Consider the following 23940-nt stretch of genomic DNA (forward strand, 5'->3'; position numbering starts at 1 on the left):
GGTGTAGCACCAGAGTGCTTAGGAAACCAAACAGTTCCCTGCTGGTTTAAGAGATAGGTAACTGGCATTTCTCTGCCTGGCCCTTCTGGAAGACATAACCTGCTCTTTTGCTCTCTTAGCTCATGAGCAATGATTCAAACCATCCTGATTCAAGAGCATCACCAAAAGGCAGGTCTTTTCACTCAAAGGGTGGTGATGGACAGGAAAAGGTTGCCCAAGGAAATTGTTGATACCTCATCCCTGAAGGCATTCAGGGCCAGGCTGGATGTGGCTCTGGGCAGCCTGGTCTGGTGGTTGGTGACCCTGCACATAGCAGGGGGGTTGAAACTAGATGATTATTATGGTCCTTTTTCAACACAGGCCATTCTGTGGTTCTATGATTTGCAATGGGGATCAGCTGTGGACTGGAAGAGATTGTCTTTATCTGGTGTGTTCTGGAGGGCTGAGGCTTACTGATAAGTCTTCTGCAGTGTGCTCAGAACAGTACTGGCATGTGCCAAGGACTTCAACACAAGAAAAAACTTGGGGGTTCATTACAGTCCTACTGAAGCAAATTGTGAAAGTGAAAGCTTTGTTAGCTGTCTTCAATACTGGAGCACTGCAGTAATACATTCAACAATAGCAATAATTGCTTATAATGCTTGAGAAATAACTACGCAAAAAAAGTTCAGAGTTTTTTGGTAAGCAGAGCTTGGGATGCGCTTGGATCCCAGGTCTGCTATTAATTAAGCTAACAGAGAAAACGGGTTTAAATAATATTTATGATTGCACAAATTAAATACATCTTCTGTCCCAAAAGTGGGGCTGGGTGGGAGAAGAATGAAGATGAACTGGATACAGTTTTCTCTGTATTTTACTAAAGGCTGTATTTTACAATTCTCACATAGCATAGTGTATTGAGATCAATAGGGTGGCTATCATAAGTAAGTATTACTTACTGTGAATAATGGTTCCTGATCTGTGAATGATGGTTTCTGAAGTAATTCTATGCTTCTGAAAGCATGTATTTTTCAATTAGTAGTCATGAGTTTCACTTGATAGTTTCTGGCAGATACTCCCCAACACAACCACTCAGCTGGGGAGACATTGAGTATTTTCAAAGGAAATACAAGAGTGTTCAAACTTCTGATTTATGAGCACTGAATAGAGAAACAGATGAAGGTTTGAGAACATAAATTGAAAGATGATCACCGAAAACTGTATGTGTTTTCCTTCACTGAAGTTTACAGATACTTTAATGACTTGAAAAATACTCCAGACAACCTGGCACCACCAAAGCACCTTAGAAGTGTGGATCACCACCTGTAAGTATAACAGCAGCAAGCTGGACTGCCTGATTTGCCTTCTGAAATCCTCCACTCATCATCAGTGTCTGATCAGCTGGGTCAGCTGAGGCTGCAGTCCCTCTGGCTGGTTGTTGCCCAGTTTTCCTGCAGGCTGATGTGTGGCAGCCATTAAATAACTGATGTACTTGAAGGCCAATTAATTTGCATAGTTCACAAGAAAAACTGGTTTTATTATGTGCAGTTTGAACTCCTTCTGATTTTTGTCAAGACTTCAAGGAATTCTGATGACAAACTCAGTAGGGGTATGTAATTATGTCACATTTCTTGTTCCATTTGAGACTGGGGTCATTCTCATGTATTTTTAGCTAACTGGAGGGACCAGCATTTTTAATTGCATTTATATCATACAGGGAGATATGACATATAGTATTTGGGCATGGAGAGGCTAAGAGGAACCATTGCTAGAGGCAAGATAATTGTGAGTTTTTGTTTTTTTTTTCCCCTGCTTCTTTGAGCTCTGAGGCACATTTGATGCTTCAGAAAGAAGATTCCAGCTATGTGTGATGTGTCTGTATAGATACTATCAATGAATTTCATCTCACCCAATTTTAGACATCAAAATGACCAGATGTCCTCATTTTGAAAGAATGACCCCAGGCACCCCACTGCCACCAGTAAGAAACAGACATCTCTTCAGAGTGTTCTCCTCCTGGGCCAGGCACTGAGTTGGTTGGGTGATGCAGTGAGGACTCTCCTTTGTCTTTACCACAATGAAGGGCAGCATGATGAGTTCATGGGCAGATATTTGGAAGTAGGATGCCTAACTTAGGGCATCAGTAGCCCCACTCACTCAAAAAAAACTTAATGATAAAAATTTCTAATACCAGTATGGACTTCCATTACCATAATGTTCAGGGTCTTGCTGACACAGGGCAACATATAATTTCCCATCTAAATATAACCAGCAATTCTGCTTACAGTCTGGTATTACTAAATGGAAGCTGTTCTGCTGTCTCCATGTTCTGGCTAGAACTGTTCTTGCTTTGGGTTTACTAATAAGCTGATCTGATCCGTGTGTTTAAGACCTATAACTTACTACAAGATTTTGATGGAAAACCCAAGCCATGTAGGTTATTACCTCACACACTACTGCATCTAGACAGACAAGCAATTTCTTATACTGGATGTGCATGTGCAGTCCCAAATGTTTCTCCCCTCTCTTGTGAAATCCCAGTGGCTCAGAAGTGGGATGAGCGTGTCACTGAGGATATACCGCAAGCACAGTTATACTGCAGGTGCTGCAGTAGATGGGCAGTGGATGAGCACACCTTGGGGCAGGCCTTGACATTCTTTTTATTTGATTTTTTTAACAGTAAATGCTCTTTAAAACCCTGAGAACCTTTGAATATTTCTATGTCAGTGGTAAACAATCTGAATGATTTGAATGTCTCCAATTTCAGCTCATCCCGGTTTCCCAAAAGCTGATGTTACAGGCTTTCAAGATCTGTTTTCACAAAGGGGCCGTGACATACATAAGATACTCAAGTGTTCTTCACATTTGCAGAGCTCTAACACAACGGTGTCAGATGTAACTCTAAAATCCAAGAGAGCACAATGAGAAGTACAAGAGGCTTTACAAGAACATGCCCTTCTACGCAAAATTGAAGTACATGATATGAGAAAAAGGCTCCTTTCATGCTGGCTGACAATTTGAATTTAACAGTTCCGTATAATTTATAGGATGATCCATACAGGTTAGGAGCTGACGTTAATTGAGCTGCCCAGAAAAGATACCAAGTGAATGAAAAATGAGGTGATACGTAAGTATTGAAGGTAGATGTATAGAAGTATGAGTACACACACATATATTTGTATGTACACCTGCATATTATATTGACAGCGTGCCTAGTAATCATAGTTTATATTTATCAGGCTGACAGGTTCTGTATATACTCTGCCAGATTCTTTAAGTAACTGGACACACACCGTATAGACACTAGCCCTTTTTCTTTTTAAAATTCAAGAAGGACTGACTGGGCTAACCTTCATCTGGTGACTAGCTTGCTCCTGGCATCCTATCTCTTCTTGCCCTTGTGCTCTTTCCCACCTTGGCATCAGCCAGACGCAACTTGCGTATTAGTGTTGCTGCCTGGCACATCCCAAAGGCCAACAGAGTATAAAACCCCTTTGGTCCAGGAAACGCAGCAGTTGGAATCTTCGGAAGAGGTTTAGATTTGAGTGTGCTTGTGCTGTCTGCAGAGCTGCAGGGTTCTGACTCTCTCAAGTTCTTTGGAGGTCAATAAAAGCAAAAGACATTGAATTTGCAGAGGAATTATATTAGAAGCAGGATATATATATATATATATATATATATATATAATTTTTTTTTTTTTTTTTTGGATTCCACCAAAAAGAAGGCAGCAAGGTTGGTCTGCAAAGCAGAGCAGATAAATGTACTGCTTGGATCTCAGCTGGATCACCCACAGTAGCTCCTAGTGCAGTGGAACAGTCCAGGGTCTTCATTCCCTGATAGCAAGGTGGATGTGCAGGGATGGGGGGCTGCATGGTTGCCTGCAGAGGGAGGTGGCCAAATCCTGCATCACCCAGCAGTCAGGGAGCTCCTGGGTCCTTCTGCATGCTGGAACCACTCCTCAGTGCCCACTTCACCTCAGCCCTTGTTTGGCTTCCTCAGTTATGCTCCTCTCTTGCTCTCATTTCCATCTTTTTTTCTCTCCTGTATATTGAAGACCTTCTAGAGCTCTCATTTCCCCTCCAGGAGGGCTTGAGACACGTGCTGCGTCCCTCAGCCCCGTCTGAGCCTGAGCTTGCTCCAGCTGCAGAACAGTCAATGAAGAGGGAGAACTCCAGAGCAGCACTGGAATTCTGATCCCCAGACCTCAGGGTCTTACATTTGCTCTTTGTTAAATCAGCTTTATAAAATTTATCTTGGCAGCATAGATGAAATCCATTCATTTCTAGAAATTAAATGCTTACTGGTGACATATGGGAAACAAAACTTGTCTCTTGAAATAGTTGTTTCTTTTACCAAAGAGGCTTACTTTCTTCTTTCACTTTTCAGTACCAGGAAGGCTAGTATGTATAGTGTAGAGCTCAAGAAAATAAGGTAGCAATTTCTGTAATGAGAGCTCCATTTCAGTGTAGGAGGAAGCATCACAGCATTGTTTCCTGTAATTGCTCTTTTTCTGCAGGATTCTTTTTTTTTTCCCCAACAGAATTTGTATGTCTTTTCCAGCTATCTGAAATTTAAACCCATTTCTGTTAAAATAAAAGTCTGAATACACTTCAGATAGGAACATTTTTAATGTTAACAGAATGATTGCGGCAACAATTAAAGAGAAGAAAAGCAAAGCTGTCGTGTAATCTGGTTATGGTGTTTGGTTTCCTGTTGTAGATCCAGTATATGTTTGTTTTGCACGTAACTACTAAAGCAATATGCAGTTCTTAACTTTATTTGTAGTTAAGAGCAGACGTTGCAAGAGCACAGTGCTGCCTGTAGAAACGTTTCCTGCAGGATGTCCCTTCCTTCTCCCTCCCTACTTCCCCCACAGAGAGAGACCTGGAGAAGTGGAGATGAGTTGGTGTGGACAGAGGAATCCAAGGGCCCTGGCTAATTTCAGCAGAGTGGGCAGAAACTTCCTTTTTTTCTGTGGCTACCTGAGAAAAAAGCTTTGGTTCTGGTGGTGGGACTGTGACTGACTTATTGCCTTCCTATTATCTCATGGCTGTATTGGGTTGGTTTGGTTGCAATAGGAGCTTTGCGTATGTATCATTGACCGCATATAACACCTGCTGAGGAGCAGTTCATGAGTGCAGAAGAAAAGCTGTGCTTGCCTGGTGTCATCTGGCTGAGGTGTTTCACTTGCTGTGACTTGATTTGAACAATCATTTATGAAGCATGGAAATGTATGTTTTAAGCAGTTAGGATGGCCAGCTGGATGTTGCTCTGTGTTCTGTGTTATTCGTCATTATTTGTTCACTTGTTTGTGTATATACGTGTTTGTATTGTGGATCCACTGCATGCTCATTTTTTCATGACAGATATTCATGCTTTTTGCAGCTGCCCAGTGTGACTGTGCTTTTCGGGTTGTGCACTTTAATATTAGATGAGAAGCAGAAAGGAAGTAATAATTCAGAATGAATAATTCAACAACAGGTATCACACACATGCAGTGTAATAGAGAATCGTGCTGTTTTGTGTCCATGTTCTTGTGCCCACTACAATCTTAGAGTACTTCTAAATAGAAAATGGGAAGCTGACAACAGACAAAAATACCCTTCACTTCCTCATCTCTCCTACCACCATGGGCTTTCTGCAGCCACAGAACAGAAGGGACAAGGAATTAGCAGGTGATGCTATGAGCAGAATTTGCCCAAAGATTTTCATGCTTTGGTTTGCTTATGCAGCCACCACAGAGTCCTATTGGCATCAGTAGCTATTGTGCATCAGCTGCATAATCAGGAGTTTATTGGAGAGATGGGGAGGAAGAAGGACATGTTTGTCCCATGTGTTCCCAAACAGATGATGAAACAATTGGAAAACTCATTGTGTGATTTTGATGTGCAGATGCTGGTCCCTCTTCTCTGTAAGTCTGATGAGAATGCAGTGCTAGAAAAACTGATGATGGTATGTGTCTTCTGGGAGCCCAGCCTCACGCATTCCCCAACTGTTCTGCTTATGGTCCTGTTTGCCCTCCTGTGCAGTTTCAGATGATATAACCAAGCCAGGGACTCTTGCTTACACTCCACAAGTAATGCCTTTTTATAAAATCATACCTAAGGGATATTTTGGTGCATACCAAGATATTTCCTAGCAGAAATGTACACTTAAATGAGATGAACACATCTGCCAAACTCCAGCTGGTTCAATGCCAGTGACATATATAAGCTCATCTTCCATTATACTGACCAAAAAAGAAGTGAGAAGCACCCAAGTGATTCAGCCCATCCTAAGTGAAGGGAGATGAACAGACCTCTGGAAATGTTTCTCTCAGTGTGTCAGGCAGGATGTCTAAATAACTGGCTTGGGGTAAATGCTCGAGTTTCAGATGGCTAAACAGACTGAGGTTAATCCTTCTCTTTATCACCACTCTAGACTAGAATAAATTGATCAACCAGATATTAGACATTTTCTGTCTTTGTTTGCTACAATCCTCTTTTATCTGAAATCTCCTCACAAAGAATTTACAGACTGGGATCAAATTAACTTTTAATGCTCTTTTAGCCTTCAGCTTTTTAAAATTCTCACAGTTTATCAGACTTTCCGAAAGTCAGACCAGCCCGCAGCTCTTTTCTGACTGCTCTCCAACCTGCTATTAGCATGTTTTCTGCTACAGGTGGTGAAGGTGATGTTTCCCTCCAGCACTCTCACCGCTGCTAGCCGGATAACAGCTCTCTACCTCTAATTGGCATTTCCATCTTTATATACTTAATAATTTATTTAGCTCACTTAGTCATGATGTGGTGCAGGAAGCTCATAGTGGCTAATTACCTATTGTATTCCGGGATATTTTAAATGTAATCAGCAATGCCTGCAGCAGAACGGTTAAGAATAGGTTGTGCTTTTTCCCTGACTCTTATATACATACCCAATGCATAATGTGATCCTTGGTGCAGTGAGGCAGGATCCTCCTACAGCCTCCAGTAAGGCAGGAACCTCCTCCATCAGCCTCCAAGAACCTTGCCCAAGCATGAGATTTATATGTGCAGATCCACTCAATGTGCTGCCATGTGGTTTCCACAAAACCCAACTGGAAAAACTAGTGTTCACCTATGTTGTGTGAAGAGCAGGCTGGAGCCTCAATCTGAAGACATCTACACATCTCCACAGTCCCAAGAATTACTGATTGCTGGTTATAAAGGATGGGTGATCCCTGGAAACTGTGGTATTAGTTTTGGGGAAAAGGGCAGTGTCTGATTCTTGCCCTTGTCAAGTACATCCTCCAGTGGGGCTTCCAGTAGCCAGGTTAGCTTTTCTGCCTCATCTGTCACACTAAAATAACAGTACTGTGAGCACTGTGAGGATAAATACATCTCAGAGCATTAAGTATTCATTTCCTTTTATAGCATACAGAACAGCATGTAACTCCAGTTATGGCTAATGGTCATGAGAACTGACTTCAAGAAAGATAAGGAAACACTAGCAAAGTCCTTAATTTTTCACTAATTTTGTTATCTAAGCTCCCCAGAGCATATTTGCAGTAATCTAAATGGGAGAAATGGACAAAGGAAATAAGGCAGATTGCCCATGCAAACACCGGAAGATGTGGACTTGTAATGGGAACTGGATCACTCCTCACTACCCGAATGCTTAACAAGCTTTTTTGCTGTTACTGTGCTTCTCTGTAAACCTTTCCTTATGATCTCCATTGTTTTGTGGATTACAGGTTATAGTATAGTTGTGTCACTACTTCATGTATTCTCACTCTTTGAGTTCCTTTTATTTCACGTACACCCAGGGAAAAGAGGCCACCTAAGCAACAGCCAGCCAATACTGAACCAAATTAATTTTTTGTTTCAGTAGCACCACAGCCTGGTTGTATTTTTCACACATTCACAAAAATTCATGCCCGTTTTTATCCTCTTCAAGTTGTACAAGAAGGGGTTCTTTTAGTAGGGACACCCATCTTGCTCTGAGCTTTCAGAGGCTTCATGGAAGAGTAAAATAGAAAGAAAAGTAAAAAAGTCAGTCCCCATCCACTCGTGTAATTTTCTTACATGCCTGAAGAATGTAAATTAAGCAAGCATGTTTGCAGATTATTTCACTTACTAACTTCAGCAGCGTAAGAGAAGTTTGAGTTCTTTAGAGATTGGAGGGGATTCTGGCCACTTTCCAATCAGAATTTCTTCAGAATATTGCAAGTGAAACTGTGATCAAGATGAGCTGTTTGTAAAAGTATGATAAAAGGTTCTGTGCTCAGAGCTTCAGTGACTCATCACTTTCAAGAGATGAGAAGCTGGGAATGCAGTAGAAAATAACGTGCCGCCCTCATCTGCGTGACTGATTAAAATCTGTATCGCTAATCAAGCTAGAATATAGTTAATGACTTTAATTAATTTACTGTAATTTTTGATGAAACTCACTGCAATTACTTGCCCACATGCTGCTACGTGATAGTAATGATTTTCAACAGGAAGAAGGCAGACTTTTCAGTGCATTTCAGCTCTCCTGGCAGCATCGTTTTAATGACTGCAAGGAATTGCTCTAACGCAGAGTTCGCCTCAGTGGTGTGATTAGCTCCTATTAACGCACACAAACTCCCTTAGCCATGAAGGCTCCTTCATGCATAGCCTACTCAACATTGTGCCGTAGCATCAGTCCTTCAGAAAGAAAAACTGTAGGCAGTCCTTGTGCCCTTTAAATCCAAGCCCATCAGACTCTGCTCTGCCAGGTGACTGCATGACCCTTGGAGCAAACCCCTTACACTGCTATAAAACATACTGTAAATGGTCATGTCTCTACCATCCTTCCATCTGCAAAGCTATTTGGAGCCTCGAGGTACCAATACACATAAACAAAAGGGAACAGATCACCCTATTGGGTAGTAAAGAGAGGTGGTCTGAGTATTTCCCAGCTTCCTGTAGTTTAAGATGGGTGCCCACTTTCCACCATTTATTCCTTTGATGCTGCTCTGTGCAGGCTGCATAATACTGTGCTGATTAGCATGTCTTTTCCAATGTTTAATGTCACGTGTTGCAGATTTGACTCCCTGTTATGTCTGGGATCATGTTATTACCTGCCACTGGACTAACATTATTGATATTTTTAATTGCTTGAGCTATATTTGTCATACTCCTGCTGCTTAATGTTTCAAACAAAGTTCATCTCTTCAGCATTTCTGATTTCCTAGGAACTTTTTATGTCAAACTTTAAAGTCTTTCCAGGGGCATTTTTTTTTCCCCCCAGCAGTAAATAGACTTCCTTTATAATTATGGTCATAGATATCTGTGTACATGTAGTCATAGAATCATAGAATCATAGTCACCAAGGTTGGGAAAGACCTACAAGATCATCCAGTCCAACTGTCCCCCTGTCACCAAAAGATCTCACTAAGCAATAACATTGTTCACATAACTTCTCCAAAACCTTTTAAATGCTTGAAAATAGTTTGCTGAGTGACACAAATATTCTCTCATGGCTTAATGGACAGTAAAATTACTCTAACGCTTCTCAGATTTCAAAGGTTCTTCATCTATTTTGCTTTTGAGACTAGAACAACCCTTTATCTGATATCTTCCTAATGATGAACACACTGACTGTGTCTAATTGCTGGCCTTTTCTTGAACTGTGTGGTGAAAGATCAATATAAAACCAAGGTCATACAAACATGTTCTATCTCTTTTCTGTTGGAATGCCTAATTGCTTGCTGTCCTTATCTGCATCATGAACTAATCAGCAACAATGACAATAGAAATAATGATGTGGCAGATCCTTGACCTCATCTTTCAGTGCAAATAACTGCCTGACACTGTTACCATTTATGGTCATGTTTGGCATTGTTAAATAAGATTTTGATGTTTTGATTATTTTTTGGTATTCCACGGCATACTATTATTTCATGTAGTAATGTTAACACGCTCTAAAAGATCTTCTGCAACTCTATGAAAGGATTATTACTTATATCTTTTGCTTAATAATAATTCTGAGATTGATAAGCTCCTCTGTACATAACCTACATTGTTCCTCCTAGAGTTAGGAAGTAATCTATCTACTTTTAAAATCTATGTTGGAGGTGACTTTCCAAGACACTGAAAGCAATGAAATTTTCATTTAATGTCTATGCTGCTGAGTGTCTGGCTTATAGGAGGAGGTAATGGGTAGGAGAAAGAACTACTTAATGAACTATCATGCCTTGAAAATTAAGTGGTATTTGTTGTGACAGAAATGATGGGATTAGTTGATAAAACTTATGATATTGTGCTCATTCCTGTGTATGACACTGTAGCGTTGTGACATTATGCAGAAAAATTGCAGGCTTAGTTGATTTCTTCTGATTTTGTATGGATTTTATGCTGTTATCTGCTAATTTAGCAGCATACCTCTGGATTTGTTATAATGCAGGTAAACTAAGGATCTGGCTCCAAGATAGTCTACTCAAAATATAAGGGACAAGTTGAAAATGGAAGTTGTTCAGGACCAGTTTTCAGCATTTTACTAGCTTTCATTTCTCAGAGTGTAGAGTTTATTTAGCAATTGTCTTCAGATAGTAATTTAACTACTCACTTTTCTACTAATTGCTGTTTTCTGACAGTGTGTTGTCTCATTTAAGTTAGTTAAATGACTTCAATGGATTATTTAAAAGAAAAGACTTTCATGAAGTTGCTAAATATGGCAGTCCCAGTTTGATGGGAAGGTTGAGAAGTAAGTATGTAGACAGTATTGATCATCCGTATCTAATGAATCTGAGTGTGACAAGAACATACAGAGATAAATGTTGCAATACTGGGTTTGACTTAAGAAAAGGAGAATAGGTGTGAAACAAAGCATATGTATTATTTATGCAACAGCAAAAGAGACAGTATATACCACCATACACAAAGGATTTGCCCGGATTTAGACTGAAGTGGGCAAAGTGTCTTAACTTCTCATCAGTAGGAAATTTCAAACAACAAAAAAAACCCCAACAAACCAGGAAAGAAAGCATACAATGACTCATTTATCTTGAACTGTTTGAAGCAAAATGGTGGAATTCAAAACGTTTGAGTTATTTGCATGATTACAGTACTGAGGTAAATAGGCAGGAATCAGAGTATTAATGACTCTGGGGTGCTCAGTTCCAAGACTGTTGTCTATTTGTGTTCTTGGTTTCTTGACATCAAGTAGCAGCCCAGGCAGAAGGCATTTGCAATGCAAAATCAGTTTTATCATCTAGCTCTACTAGGAGTAGAAAGTGATGTCCCATCCCTGGCTTTGTTTTTAAGCAATTGCTGTTTTTTACAGTTATGCAGTTCCTATCAAACACAAGAATATTTAGACGAAATCTGTTTAACAATCTCTTTATTCTAAATGAATAAATTATGAAGAGAATAGATGATGTTACCAGATACATTTAACAGTTGTTACTAGACAGATATTCCAGGACTTTGAATCCTAGGTAGCTCTCTCATAAAAGCCCTAACAGATTATTTCACTTTCTTTCTTTCTTTTCTTTAAAAAACAAACAACCAAAAACTATTGGTGCTCTAGTTTGCTATACTTCATCTTGAACGTAATACAACAGTCTAGCTAGGAAGTTGTAAATAAAATCTGCCTTGAATGGGGCAGATTTTGTTCAGTTTGTTGCTGTAAGTATCGTCTATGGCAGCAGCCTCTGCCCAGGATCCTCTCACCACCCCAGCACTGCATACTATTGCTGAGCTGTGGCCATGGTCACATTGCACAACTGCCGCTCTTCAGAGCGAGTGTCCCTAGTGAGGTGACAGCAGCAAGGCTGCCTGGGCAGCTCTTAGTAATTACTGAATCAGAGGGCCCACCAAATGTGGATATTTAGATACAGAGGTAACACATGCTGTGTTTCAAAAGGTAGCAACAAAGGAATTATTTCACATAGTCTTTTTAGCCACCAGCAAAGTGGCTGAGGCTTTTATTTTGCATAGCTACTGTGGATGTGCTTAGTTATCTGCTAGCTTTTGTACTCAGCGAGTATGTTTTTGTTTTCTTCCCTCTCTGTAAGAGGTTTGGTAGTTACTGGAAGAAGTCTGAGGTACGGGTGTGCTAAAAACATTCTACTTTTTTTGTCTTGAAGACAATGCATCTCAGAGGAACTCACAGCAAAAGCAGGCTGCAACATTTCACATAGGGAAGTTAAAACAGGCTTGCTTTTGTCTAACTCATTCCAACTGCATAAAGGAAATAAGCACAAGCTCACCCTGCTGGGCTGATAGCTTTTCTGATCCAGGGCAAGCAGCAAATTTATGAAACTGTGACTCATGTAGCATAACATATATGGTCACACACAGAGTAGACATGGCCCTGAAGACAGAGGCAGCAGTCAGCCTTCATGACAGCATCCCTGCACTATGCATCCTTGATGGATGTGGGGAGGAGCTTCACATCACCAGAACAGGGCAGATCACGTTCATCTGTTCCACAGCTACAACACAGCCACAGAAAATCTGGAAAACACTGCTAGGCTGCCTTTGTGCACAGTGCTTTTGTGTGATCTTTTTTATTCCTTATTGACTAATAATATTCCTGGGGTAGCAAGACCACTTTTTATCATTGGTCTGGATTTTGATTCTTCAGATTAGAATGTATTTCCTTGTGTTGCTCCCTGGCTTGCACATACTCCTATGCAGCAGTAAGGGTTTCCATGCTGCTCATTGCTGTTTGATATCCAGCTGTTAAAAGCCTGTTTGGGTTGCTCTGCCTGCAGATTCTCACATGGACCAGTAAGCATGGAAGGACACAGCTCATGCGCCTCAGCGAGGACCTGGAGAAACCACCACAATTGCTTATGCTCAGCCACTTGCAGGCTGCTTTTTTGAGTCCGTGACGGTGTTTGGGCTGCAGGAGATACATCCACCAGGACCTGGACTCAGACCACACAGGCCTTTAGGACAGCCCTCAGATGGTTTCCATACTAAAGAAGAAATCAACATTAGTTGGGCTACAAAAAATCTATACACTACATGATGAAGAAATGCTCTTCTAAATCAGGCTCGATGTTTCTGAGATTAATGTATTTTCTTCCTGTCCTTACGCAACACTGCAAGCCCTCTACACATCAGCCAGCAGCTTGTATAATGGATTCCAGACTTCTTTAGCTATAATAATTGCAACTATACATGGTGCTCCTTGTCTCAAATAAATAATGAAGTGGTCTGCTACAACAAGATGTTTAAACACCTTGGAGTTGGTTCCACCCACCATATTCTATTGGCTTGCTTTATCTTTTCTCTCTGACATCTCTGCCTCAGTTATTGGTTTCATAGCCAATTCACAGTATGTAAACTAAACACTAAATGAAACGATAACAGAATGAGCATTCACATGTTTTTTTAAATCCAAGGAGACCCCACATCGCTTTAGAAGCTGTATTTTAACCCTGCCACTTCTTGGGATATTTGCTTATACTGTCAGTCCTGTGCAGGTATGAGACAAAGCCTGCAGTGTTGCTTTGATTCTTCATAGAATGACAGAATCATTTGAGTTGGAATGGACCATAAAAGGTCATCTAGTCCAACTGCCCTGCAATGAACAGGGACATAAGCAACTTGATCAGGCTGCTCAGAGCCCCATCCAGCCTGACCTTGAATGTCTCCAGGGACGGGGATCCACCAACCTCTCTGGGCAGAATGATATGCAAGATAGGCAAGAATCACATTCCTGTTATCATAGAGTACTATCTTCCAGAATGAAGATGTTTTTTAACTGTATTATGAAAAACGCAGTACAGGAAACTAAAACTTTGACACCTTTTGTCATCATGAAGCCCTGTTTTTCTGGAAAACATTTTTAACAATATGCAAGTATATGCATATCTTACGAGACTAACAAAATCTGTTTTGCATTTTCATGTAGTATTTTATCATTTTTGATCAGAAAGAAAGTTCATTTATAAATTGGAGCTGTTCTTTTGGTATGACACCAACTGCATATACATAATTGTATTTGTGTGGTGTTAGAAAAGGATGTTCATTTTCTCTGTGGAGGAAAAAGGAGGGATAAGTTTGATGTTTTAAGTTGATTTTATAAAGTGAAATCTTGCTGTTATCAGAGCAGATCAAGAGGTTGGTGTAATCATCAGGAATAATGGAAATTCAAGTAGAAAATACAAAACTAAAAGAGACTAATAACTCAGCAGTCTTTAAAGCAGTGATGGGAAAGATAAATCCAGTAGCTTCGTTGCACTCCTTCCTGACAGAATGATTAAATTTTGAGAAGACAGTACTGAGATAATTTATCAGACACAGACTGCAGCAGAAACATACTTTGAAACTAAATCTAATTCATACATATTTCCATATTTTCATGTAAATAACCTGCAGATTATCTAATAGGGAAATAAATAGCCAGGCAACCTACACTTATTCCTCACTGTCTTAGTATGTGCTATAGTAGACAAGACTTTATTTTTCTGAGAGCTCCCTATTCAAAAACCTCTTTCACACACTCATCACCTGCTCTGTGATCGTCACTGCCTACTGCTCTTTCCTCTGTGTTTTCCTGTGTTAAGTGCAGACTGAGACATCTGTGAATTTGGTTCAAGGGCTGTGAGTTTTCAAAAGTTGCAGGTTATAAGCTTGAAAATATGGTATCTTCTACTGTGTCCTGAAATACAAGGGATAAGTACAGACTTGCTAAGGAAACAGCTACTTCTTTCATTGAGCAATGAAAGGAACTAGGAAAAGTAAATAATTTTATGGGAACTAATAGGGCCATAGACAGACAGTGCAGTGGGGAAGGGGTCAGGGTTACTAGAGTAATTTATCAATGCTCATTGCCTGCAAACACAGGAAAAAGAGCATGTGATATTCTCACCTGATCCTAACATACATTCTCCGCTTAATGCTTCAAACAAACAAACAAAAAAGATAAAAAAGAAAAAGAACAACAAAAGTCAGTAAAGGAAAGTGATCAAGAATTCTTCAAAAATTACTGAATAGTTTCCTTTCATATGGCAGAACTACCAATTGATATAACAGCCTAGTATTTTAAACTTAAGTACGTATATTCATGCAGTCACATACACATGTATATCAAGCTGAAAACACAACCACTGTATGACTGAAGTGTTGGTTTTAACTTGCATGGAGTTCTGACTAAAGACTGGGAATTCTACATGCAAAAAAGCTTCAGGGATTGAAAGGAGAAGAAAAAAAGAAGTGGAAGTATAGAAAAGACAAATGCTTCTATCTACGTACAATCTTAAGTGACACTATTAGGATTCTTCCATTTGGACAGGGCTTGCTAAGTCTAAGCTGCACCATATACATCCAGTACTGACTGCTATGACAAATAAGCTTCTCTTTTACTGATCCTTTTCATCACTAAGTTTTCTGTCAATCACAAAAAAATCTTCAACGATTTTCACTGCAGATTTACATTTAAAGTTAAGGAACAAGTTATGTAATAAAAGTACTGTTTCTAACATCGCCCTGTTTTCTACACAGTACTCCCCATATGTTTCAGATCAAGACCAACACTGCGACTTTACATGCTTCATGATATCAGAATTACCACCATCTTTTACACCTTGCTCATTCATGGATCACTTTACTTTGCCAAAAGTCCACTCTCTGGAACACTTCTCAAACACACTGGTGCAGCCTTTTCCCCCAAGCTGAGTCTGTATGCTGTGTAGAAAACTCCTCTTGACAAGAAAAACAAAACAAAACAATCAACTGCCCCACTTGACATCTTGTTCAGAATATCACGTTATTCAGGTCTCTTCCTTAGATTCCTTTTTATTTGGTAAAAAGAGTCAAAAATCATTTTGTGACAATTTGTCCCATGGTTATCGGTCTTTAGTTTCTTGTGTTTGTATTGTACGTTCTCACTGTTTCTGAACCTGTCTCCCATTTGGTCTTGTTGTGGAGTTTTTGTTTTGTTTTGGTTGCATTTAACTTTACAGTAGCCTACTTGTGTCATCCTGTCAAATGAGATTAAGCTATACTTTTTCAGCTATGCATATAAAAAACTAACCCGGTTTTCATGTTGTTTCTGTGTCTCATACCCCCAGATGAAACTGTGACATCTTATACTGAAGCAAGTGTTGTTATTTATACAGCCTTTTAAAACCAGACCAACAGACACATAGATAAACACGGCAAGTAGTCTTTGATACTAGATGAAAATTAACTTTATAATGGTTGGTGTAGAAAAACAATTTATAATTGCTTTTATTTATACCACAGAATAGAATCTTTGAATGGGTTAGGTTGGAAGGGACCTTAAAGACAGCCTGGTTCCAACCCTAATGCTGTAGGCAGGTACATTTCCCACTATATCAGGTTGTCCAGGGCAACATCCAGTCTGACTCTGATTATCTCCTGGAATGGGGCTTCCACAGATTTTGTGTGCTACTTCTGTTATGTTCCAGTGCCTCATCTCACACCAAGTAAAAAAAAATAAAATAAATTCATAATATCTAAACTCTATCTACTCACTTTACCTTAAAGTGAATACTTGTAGTGACAATATTTTTTCTGGAAATGAATGCATCTTTCCTATAGGTACCCTTAATGTTTCCCCCCCCAGAGTCTTCTCTTCTCCAAACTGAACAACCAAGTTCCTTCAGCCTCTCTTCATAAAGGAGGTGTTCCATCCCTCTGAGAAACTTCATGACCTCCTCTGGACCCACTCCAACAGCTCCATGTCTTGTGCTGGGTGTCCCAGGCCTGGATGCAGTACTCCAGACAGGCCTCACAAAGGCAGAACAGAGGGGGACAGTCACCTCTCTTGCCATGCTGGCCACCCAGCTCTGCTGAGTTTGCACTCAATCCCACTGGCTATGTCATTAATGAAGATAGCAGATAATACCAATCCCAGAGCAGACCTTTGTGGAACAATTCTCATTACTGATCTCCACCTGGACATAGAACAGTTGACTGCAACTCTCTGGATGTGGGTATCCAGACAATTATTTTTTCAGCAAATAGTCCACCCTTCAAATCCATCTTTCTCCTATTTAGAGACAAGGATGTTGTATGGGAGTAGCATAACTATTTACCTTTGAAAAATGGCAGCATCTATTTCTCTGACAGATCAGTATTACAAGATGATAAAAGATATTCTAGAATAGCAAATCACTCCTAAGCAGCAGTTACATAAGACAATTCGTAATACAAAGAATTATGTCTTAGGTACTCAAATGGTACCACACACCCTGAATTTGCAGATGCTTCCAAACGCAAATGACTGTTCACACTACAAAGTAACGGAGTCAAAAAATACATCACAGTATGGCTTATTTTACTTACCAGGCAGATGTACTCTGAAAAGACATCAAGGGTGGGCTTAAAGCATCTCCTTTTAGAGTATGTACTGTCTGTGATGTCTGAGGCTGTGGCTGAGGCTGAGTTTGAGGCTGTGTCTCTGGCTGAGGCTGAGTCTGTACTTGGCTTGGGTCCTGAGCAGAATTAATCCATCGGCTCTGTCCTTGTGTCATCCACTTTCCCTGGATTCCCCACCGTGCTAGGTAAAATTTGCAAATATCATAGTTCATTGAAGAATAATATAAAAGGTCCAGTATCAGCAAGATCACCACAAAAAAACCATAGATCCACACCCCTAACAGTGCACTGTAGTTGCTGTGAAAGAAAAGAAGGGAAAACAAGTCAGGTAATATGTCAGTATTACGTCATCATATTAAAAGTTATTTGTTTCTTTAATTATGTCAGTATAATACACAGAAAACAAAACAAAAGAAATTATTTTAAAGTACATAATTAAAAATTATAAATACTGTGTGACATGGGAGGCTTTTAAAAATGAAGACTCTCTGTCCTACAAATGTTTAGATTTCTCTCTCATCTGCTCACATATACCCTTAAAAGAGCAGACATTCTACATACTGTTACAGACAGGTCCTATGCTTTATTCTGCAAATTCCCTTTCCCAGAGAGTAACTCCTTTGGAAGCAACAAGGTGTTTATATAGAATCATAGAATCACGAGATTAGAAAGGACCTGTAAGATCATCCAGTCCAACTACCCTCCCATTACTGTTGCTACCACAAGCCACTAAACCATATCTTGTAGCTCCTTATCCAGATACCTCTTAAACACTGCCAGGGATGGTGACTCCACCACCTCCCTGGGCAGCCATTCCAGTGCCTGACCACTCTCTAAGAGAAAAAGTTTTTCCCTATGTCTAATCTAAACCTCTTCTGGTACAACTTGTGGCCATTTCCTTCGATCATGTTTGAGGTATGGGAGAAGAAGCCAAGCCCCTCTTCATCACAACCTCCCGTCAGGAAGTTGTAGAGTGCAATGAGGTCTCCCCTGAGCCTCCTCTTCTCCAGGCTGAACCATCCCAGCTCTCTCAGCTGCTCCTCATAAGACTTGTGCTCCAGAACCCTTACGAGTTTCACTGCCCTTCTCTGGACATATATGAGTGAGGATAACCACATGAAAATATGTTGTAATCATTGACCCTGAAGAGGTTCCACTATTGAAAACATGAAAAAACTGCTGACATGTATTACAAACCTCCAGTCTTAAAAGTTGCTTATTGTACTTGGACTTGCCTTCACTGTTAAGACTAATTATTGTTGGATGCAGCAGATGCTATGACAGGTATAGTCTCTCAAGCACAACTGCTAAAGATCCATTAGTTTCCGGGTACTAAATTTAAGAAGAAAAAATACTGACAAGATCTTATTGTATTACTCATTCAACGGGAAGAAAAATTATTACTACATTTGTATGTACATGTTGATGTAGCTATAGGGTGTATATGGGTAAAGGCAGTAAAAATCATCAGCTGCTGGCATGGTACACAGAACTTTATAGCTAAGACAGATGAGTAGAGTTATTAAAAGAAAAGAGAAAAGAAAGGAGGTTGAGAACTGGGAAATCAAAAAGGGGAAAAAGCTCTGAAGCTCCACAGATGATGCAGTACTAAAAGAAGATGACAACTACCAGGTGTAAGTACAGTCTGGATTAGAAATTATGAGTAAGGAAGAGGAAGTGAGAGCAGAGGGGGAAGGAAACAATTAGGTGTATGGGAAAGAACACTGATCTAGACCTAAGAGCTAATGTGGAAATAGGTGTAGAGACTATGAAAATAAACAAGCAGAAGAGATACTAATAAAAAAATGTCATTAGGAAAATAATCGTGGGGGAAAATGATCTCAAAGTAATAGTACTATGTAAATACTCCCGTCTGTTTGGACCTGAGTTTACATAGAGAATCTAACGCCAGCTCAACCATGCTTGTTCATAGACACTTGGGAAACTTTCAGGGAACTGCATTTGATCAGAAGGCCCTGTTAAAAGGCCCTCTCTGTGTAACTGCAGGATTATGCTAGCCCAGGATTCCAAACTTTTCAGTAAATTCCTGGAAAGATTGGAAGTAGACAAAGCATAGTGCTCATGAGAGCCCTTAACTCAAAAGTCGTAAAGAAATCCACTGTGACAAATCCTGCCCTTCTGCACCATTACTGCCAACAGGGTCTGTGTTACGAAGACGTGAGCTGTGTTTGATCCACAGAAAGAATGGAAATATTAGAAAACATGTTATTTTCGTTTGGGCAGCAATTTGAGAGGGAGGAACATTTCTTACGGTTACCCCAGAAGAATTCATTGCTATTTCAGGCATTTAGTTTTACCCATCAGAATTTTGGTTAGTGAAAATTAGAGTTATTTTGAGTGTTCCAATTTAAAGCAACAATTTATTAATCATGCTATATACGAATTCTCCATCTGCTCCTTCTAAATAACATCTGTTCCTCGCAAGTACAGAAATGAAAGAGTGCCTTATTTAACTTAACAGACAGTGGGACAGCATCACTATCAAAGGAGCCTTGTGAAAGATCACAAGCAAAACTAATAGAATAGCGCGCTTCATACAAAGAGAGAAATGCTGCATTTTAATACACTTTGTTTCTCACACTATTGAGTTGGTAGAAAATACTAATTTTGCTGATCTTCACCAACTACATTAAAAATTAAAACTTCCCTACAAGTTGAGCAGATACCTTAAGTAGATAATAAACAACCTTACTTCTGTACCACTGAATAACAGTAGGGCCAGAGACAGAGCAAAGAACTGGGAATTGATTCAGCACTCAGGACTCACTCCCATTTCATTGAGTGGAATGATTTAATTTTAAAAGTTTCACCCTGCAATTTGATTTTCCTGTACTTTTGTGCAGAAGCTTTAATCAAAAATAAGTCTGAATGGATTCCACATCTGTCAAGATTCCAATTATTGGAGTTTGTTCCTTCACAGGGACAGTCAAGTCTAATTGGCTGCTTTGGCACGGTTGTGCCTCCTCCTCCCTCTCTCTGGATGAAAAGCCTGTCTTCACATCCTAATTCACCCACCCTCCTGGTAGGTGTCTTTGGAGCTTTGCTTTTGGCTTCAGTACAAGGCTTAAGTGTAAGGCCATGCTGCCTAGTCCTCTGCTGTTGCAGGCCCACAGACAGAAAAACTGAATATGGAGTAAAGTTACATGATCATTACCTCCTAGCTCGTACATGAAACAGAATAGTTCATGGGTCCACCACAAAAGCTTAGGAGCTCTTTATTTCAAAGCACTTTGGCTTTTACAGAAATAGAGTGTATATATGCTATAGAATTGATGCAGAGCCTACTTATGAAAAGATTCACTCTGGCTTCAAGAAGCCTTGAATTGGGCTCTCCGAGGAATCTCCAATTCCATGTACAAAATCCTACACAGATTTCTCTGACACCCCTACAAAGAAGTGAAAATAGACAGATTATGTTATTATTTTTGCCCATGCAATTCCTTCCATCTGATTTATTAACTTTTTGATTGAGATGGCAGGCAGGTTTTGGACTACACTGTTTTTCAGAAGAGTTTGTTGTTTTTGTTTTTGTTTTATATGCTGCACATGAACAGAAAATAATTCATTAAGGAATTCGGGCTTAAAAAAACTCAACAAATCAAAACAATTGTGAGCAGGATTCTACAGCTGCAGTATAAATGTGGGCAGATGGCCATGGAAAATGCTTCTTTCCCTATTCTAGTTAAAAAGGACTGTTACTTGCAGTAGTAACACGTTTTAAGTGTTGCCCCAAGCAAATGCAAGTTCACCTCCTTTCAAATTCTGTGGTACTTCTATTACTGAGGAAACCTCAGTACTTTTTACATGCACATTAAAATAGGAAATACCTAAAGATGTTTGTCCCATCTTCTATTTTCCTGAAGAATTAACTGATGATGCAGTACCTAAGAGGTCTTCCCAGCTAAATTACATCTTTTTAGAACAGTTGGTGGTGGAAATGAAAATTTTATGTATTTAGCTTTGCTTTCTTGTAAAGAAGATTTTCTGGGAGATATTTAACCAAATGCCAGCTCTGCAGGGGACATGTTGCACATGGAGAAATATACTGCTGTTCTGTTCTCACACTGCTTTTGGTGCAGTGTTGTAGTGTGCTGTGCTAAAGCCATTCAACTCTGAAAAACTGGAATAAAAGATAAGAAAAAACACGCATGCATTACAGACTGCCATAATGCTGTTCCTGTGTCAGATCAAGGACTCCTAACACAGCACTGCTGCTGATTCCCATCAGAACATGCAAAATAGCAAATATGAGAGAGGACAAATGCAAGAATCAGGTTAATACTATTTTTAAGAGTAATTAAATAACTTATTGGACAAAGGGTTACAGAAAAACTTTTGGATAGTAGAACCTTTTTTATTTGTTAGACATCACTGGTATTTCTGTTATTTTATACTACATGAATTGCTAACATCTAAAAATATTACAAACTGATTAGTCTGTGTGATTGCAAAGATATAGACCAGTATTCTGCGCTTACTAAAATGCAGAGTTGTTTAGTTATGGAAATGTAAGTAATGTAAATAAACCTGCTATGGTTACTCTGTATGACTATAGAAGAGATATGTGTTTTTTCAGTTATGTCACAAGAAAAGAATTATGTATGACTTCATTAATTTTTCTTCTCAATGGCCTGATAAAACAAGAGATATGTTTTGATGATCACAAGAATGGCAAAGGGGAAAAATAAACCAAATATTAATAATAATGAATCACTCTTCCCTTAAAACTATAATGTTTTTTTTCAGTTCGTTGCTACTGCCATATCTTAAATCATTCATTCTCTCCAGCCACAGTACAATAGGTTTCACCAGAATTATTTTTTTTGCAGTGGTGTGTGAAATTAGATTTAAACAAATAGCTGACTTTGTAACAGTATAGTGAAACCTGGATGTATTGGAATCCAAATAAAGTTAAATTACATACGCTAAATAAAGTTTGAGTGTGTTAAGATATTTATTACAGTGACCTAAGTGGAGGCATCTAGGCTTCACTTCTTTCTGATCCTCTACAGCACATTAAAATCATAAAGTCTTCTACCAATCTCAGTGAGCTCAGGATGAGGAGATCTCTCTCTGTCTCTTTACACTGGAGGATTTTTAATAGACAGTTAGCTTATCTTCATTTTTCTGATTTATCAGAAGTAATATTTCAGGAAGTTACAAAATGGCAACACTGGTTTAACTCATGCACTTCTCTAAACTACATAGAATCAGAGAATCACCCACGCTGGAAAAGACCTTGAAGATCATCAAGTCCAACCACAGCCTAATCTTAGTACCCTAACTCTAACAACCCTCTGCTAAATCCCGAAGCACCACATCCAAATGGCTCTTAAACACATCCAGGGATGGCAATTCAACCACCTCCCTGGGGTGCCTATTCCAGTACCTAACTACCCTTTCTATAAAGAATTGTTTCCTAACATCCAACCTAAACTTGCTCTGGCGCAACTTGAGGCCATCTCCAAAAGCTCTTTGTTGTATTTAACATATTCACACACACCTTTGCTTTGCATCTTTGATCAGCACATAACTAATGTCCACAAGAAATTCTGGACTAAAGATGTATATAAGTTATGCATTCTCTGGGTGATTCTCAACAACTCATACCAACAAACACTACAAAGATAGCCTTTTCTCTATCACAACTATGTGAAGTGACTTTTAAAGAAGTGACTACTGGATTAAAACTAAAATAATGCTTACACTAAGCTCTAAGTATTTTAATTAAAGCAAGATCCCGTATCCCATAGAATACCAAATAACGTTCTTTCCCATTGATGAACTGCTTGCACCTCGCAGCCCTGAATCAGAAAGAACTCTGTGTTTATTTCTGTTGGTGCAAGCATGTGTCTATACATGCACATGTGAATGGACATGTAAACAACAAGGCAGGTGGCAGAGAAATGTTCTACATCCCAGGGACTACTTTGCAAGTATCACTCTTTTACAGTACATACACTACGGGCTCCTTTATTCTATGTGATTGTTGCTAGCACCTTTTAAGTTACAGTAAGCAATTTCTATATCTATACAAGATTCAAACATCAGAAGACAGAGCTGTAGGAGAGGTGTTAAGGAGGACAACACTGAGTTGGCTGCTGCTTGCTGCAGTTAAAAGCTAAAGGAGCAAACATCAGTATTCCAGCTCTGCACCTTGTCTCATATGGATGAATGACAACAAGCTGACCAAGGTTTGTACCAGAAAACAAAACACTGAAATCCCTGTAGTAACCAAAATCAATAGGCTGGAATGCCAGTAGTCTTTAATCTGTCCCTTTCTTGTCCTGGTGGGCCTGGATACCAGAATAAAACATTAGAGTAAAGCAGAGAGATCAGAATTTGACTGTGGGAGTTTACAACAGCTGAAAGTGGCTGCACTAAGAGAAATCACAGTGGATTAGTATGGCCAGAATATCAAATACTAATACAAGACAGATCACAAGTGAGTATTTTGCCATCATAAATAAGTAATCAGTAACAAACATCTGCTTGCCACGGATTAGCTTCTTATGAAAAAAAAAACCAAAAAACCAACAAAACACAACCAACAAAACACAGCCAACTAAGGATAGGTCCCAGAATGACATGGAAGTATCTGAGGTAACAGGCAAGGAGACCGCACAGTGTAGGCATATAAGCAAATACATTCTGTTCC

At 39.5% G+C, this 23940-nt stretch overlaps 1 protein-coding gene across 8 annotated transcripts in view; it reads right to left on the minus strand.

Annotated features, from left to right (window-relative positions):
- SHISAL1 (shisa like 1) overlaps nt 1–23940 on the minus strand; it is a 95519-nt gene that overhangs the window by 30586 nt on the left and 40993 nt on the right. For 7 of the 8 annotated variants that reach the window (XM_032446442.1, XM_032446429.1, XM_032446441.1 and 4 more), the window contains one exon: nt 17229–17558. In XM_032446442.1, the coding sequence (XP_032302333.1) occupies nt 17229–17558 (330 nt within the window). Of the gene's footprint in view, nt 1–11890; nt 12887–17228; nt 17559–23940 lie in introns of those variants that run through there. The other variant, XM_015870070.2, reaches the window with a different exon arrangement.

The sequence above is a fragment of the Coturnix japonica genome, chromosome 1 (genome assembly GCF_001577835.2).
Source record: "Coturnix japonica isolate 7356 chromosome 1, Coturnix japonica 2.1, whole genome shotgun sequence".
In the NCBI taxonomy this organism is placed as follows: Eukaryota; Metazoa; Chordata; class Aves; order Galliformes; family Phasianidae; genus Coturnix; species Coturnix japonica.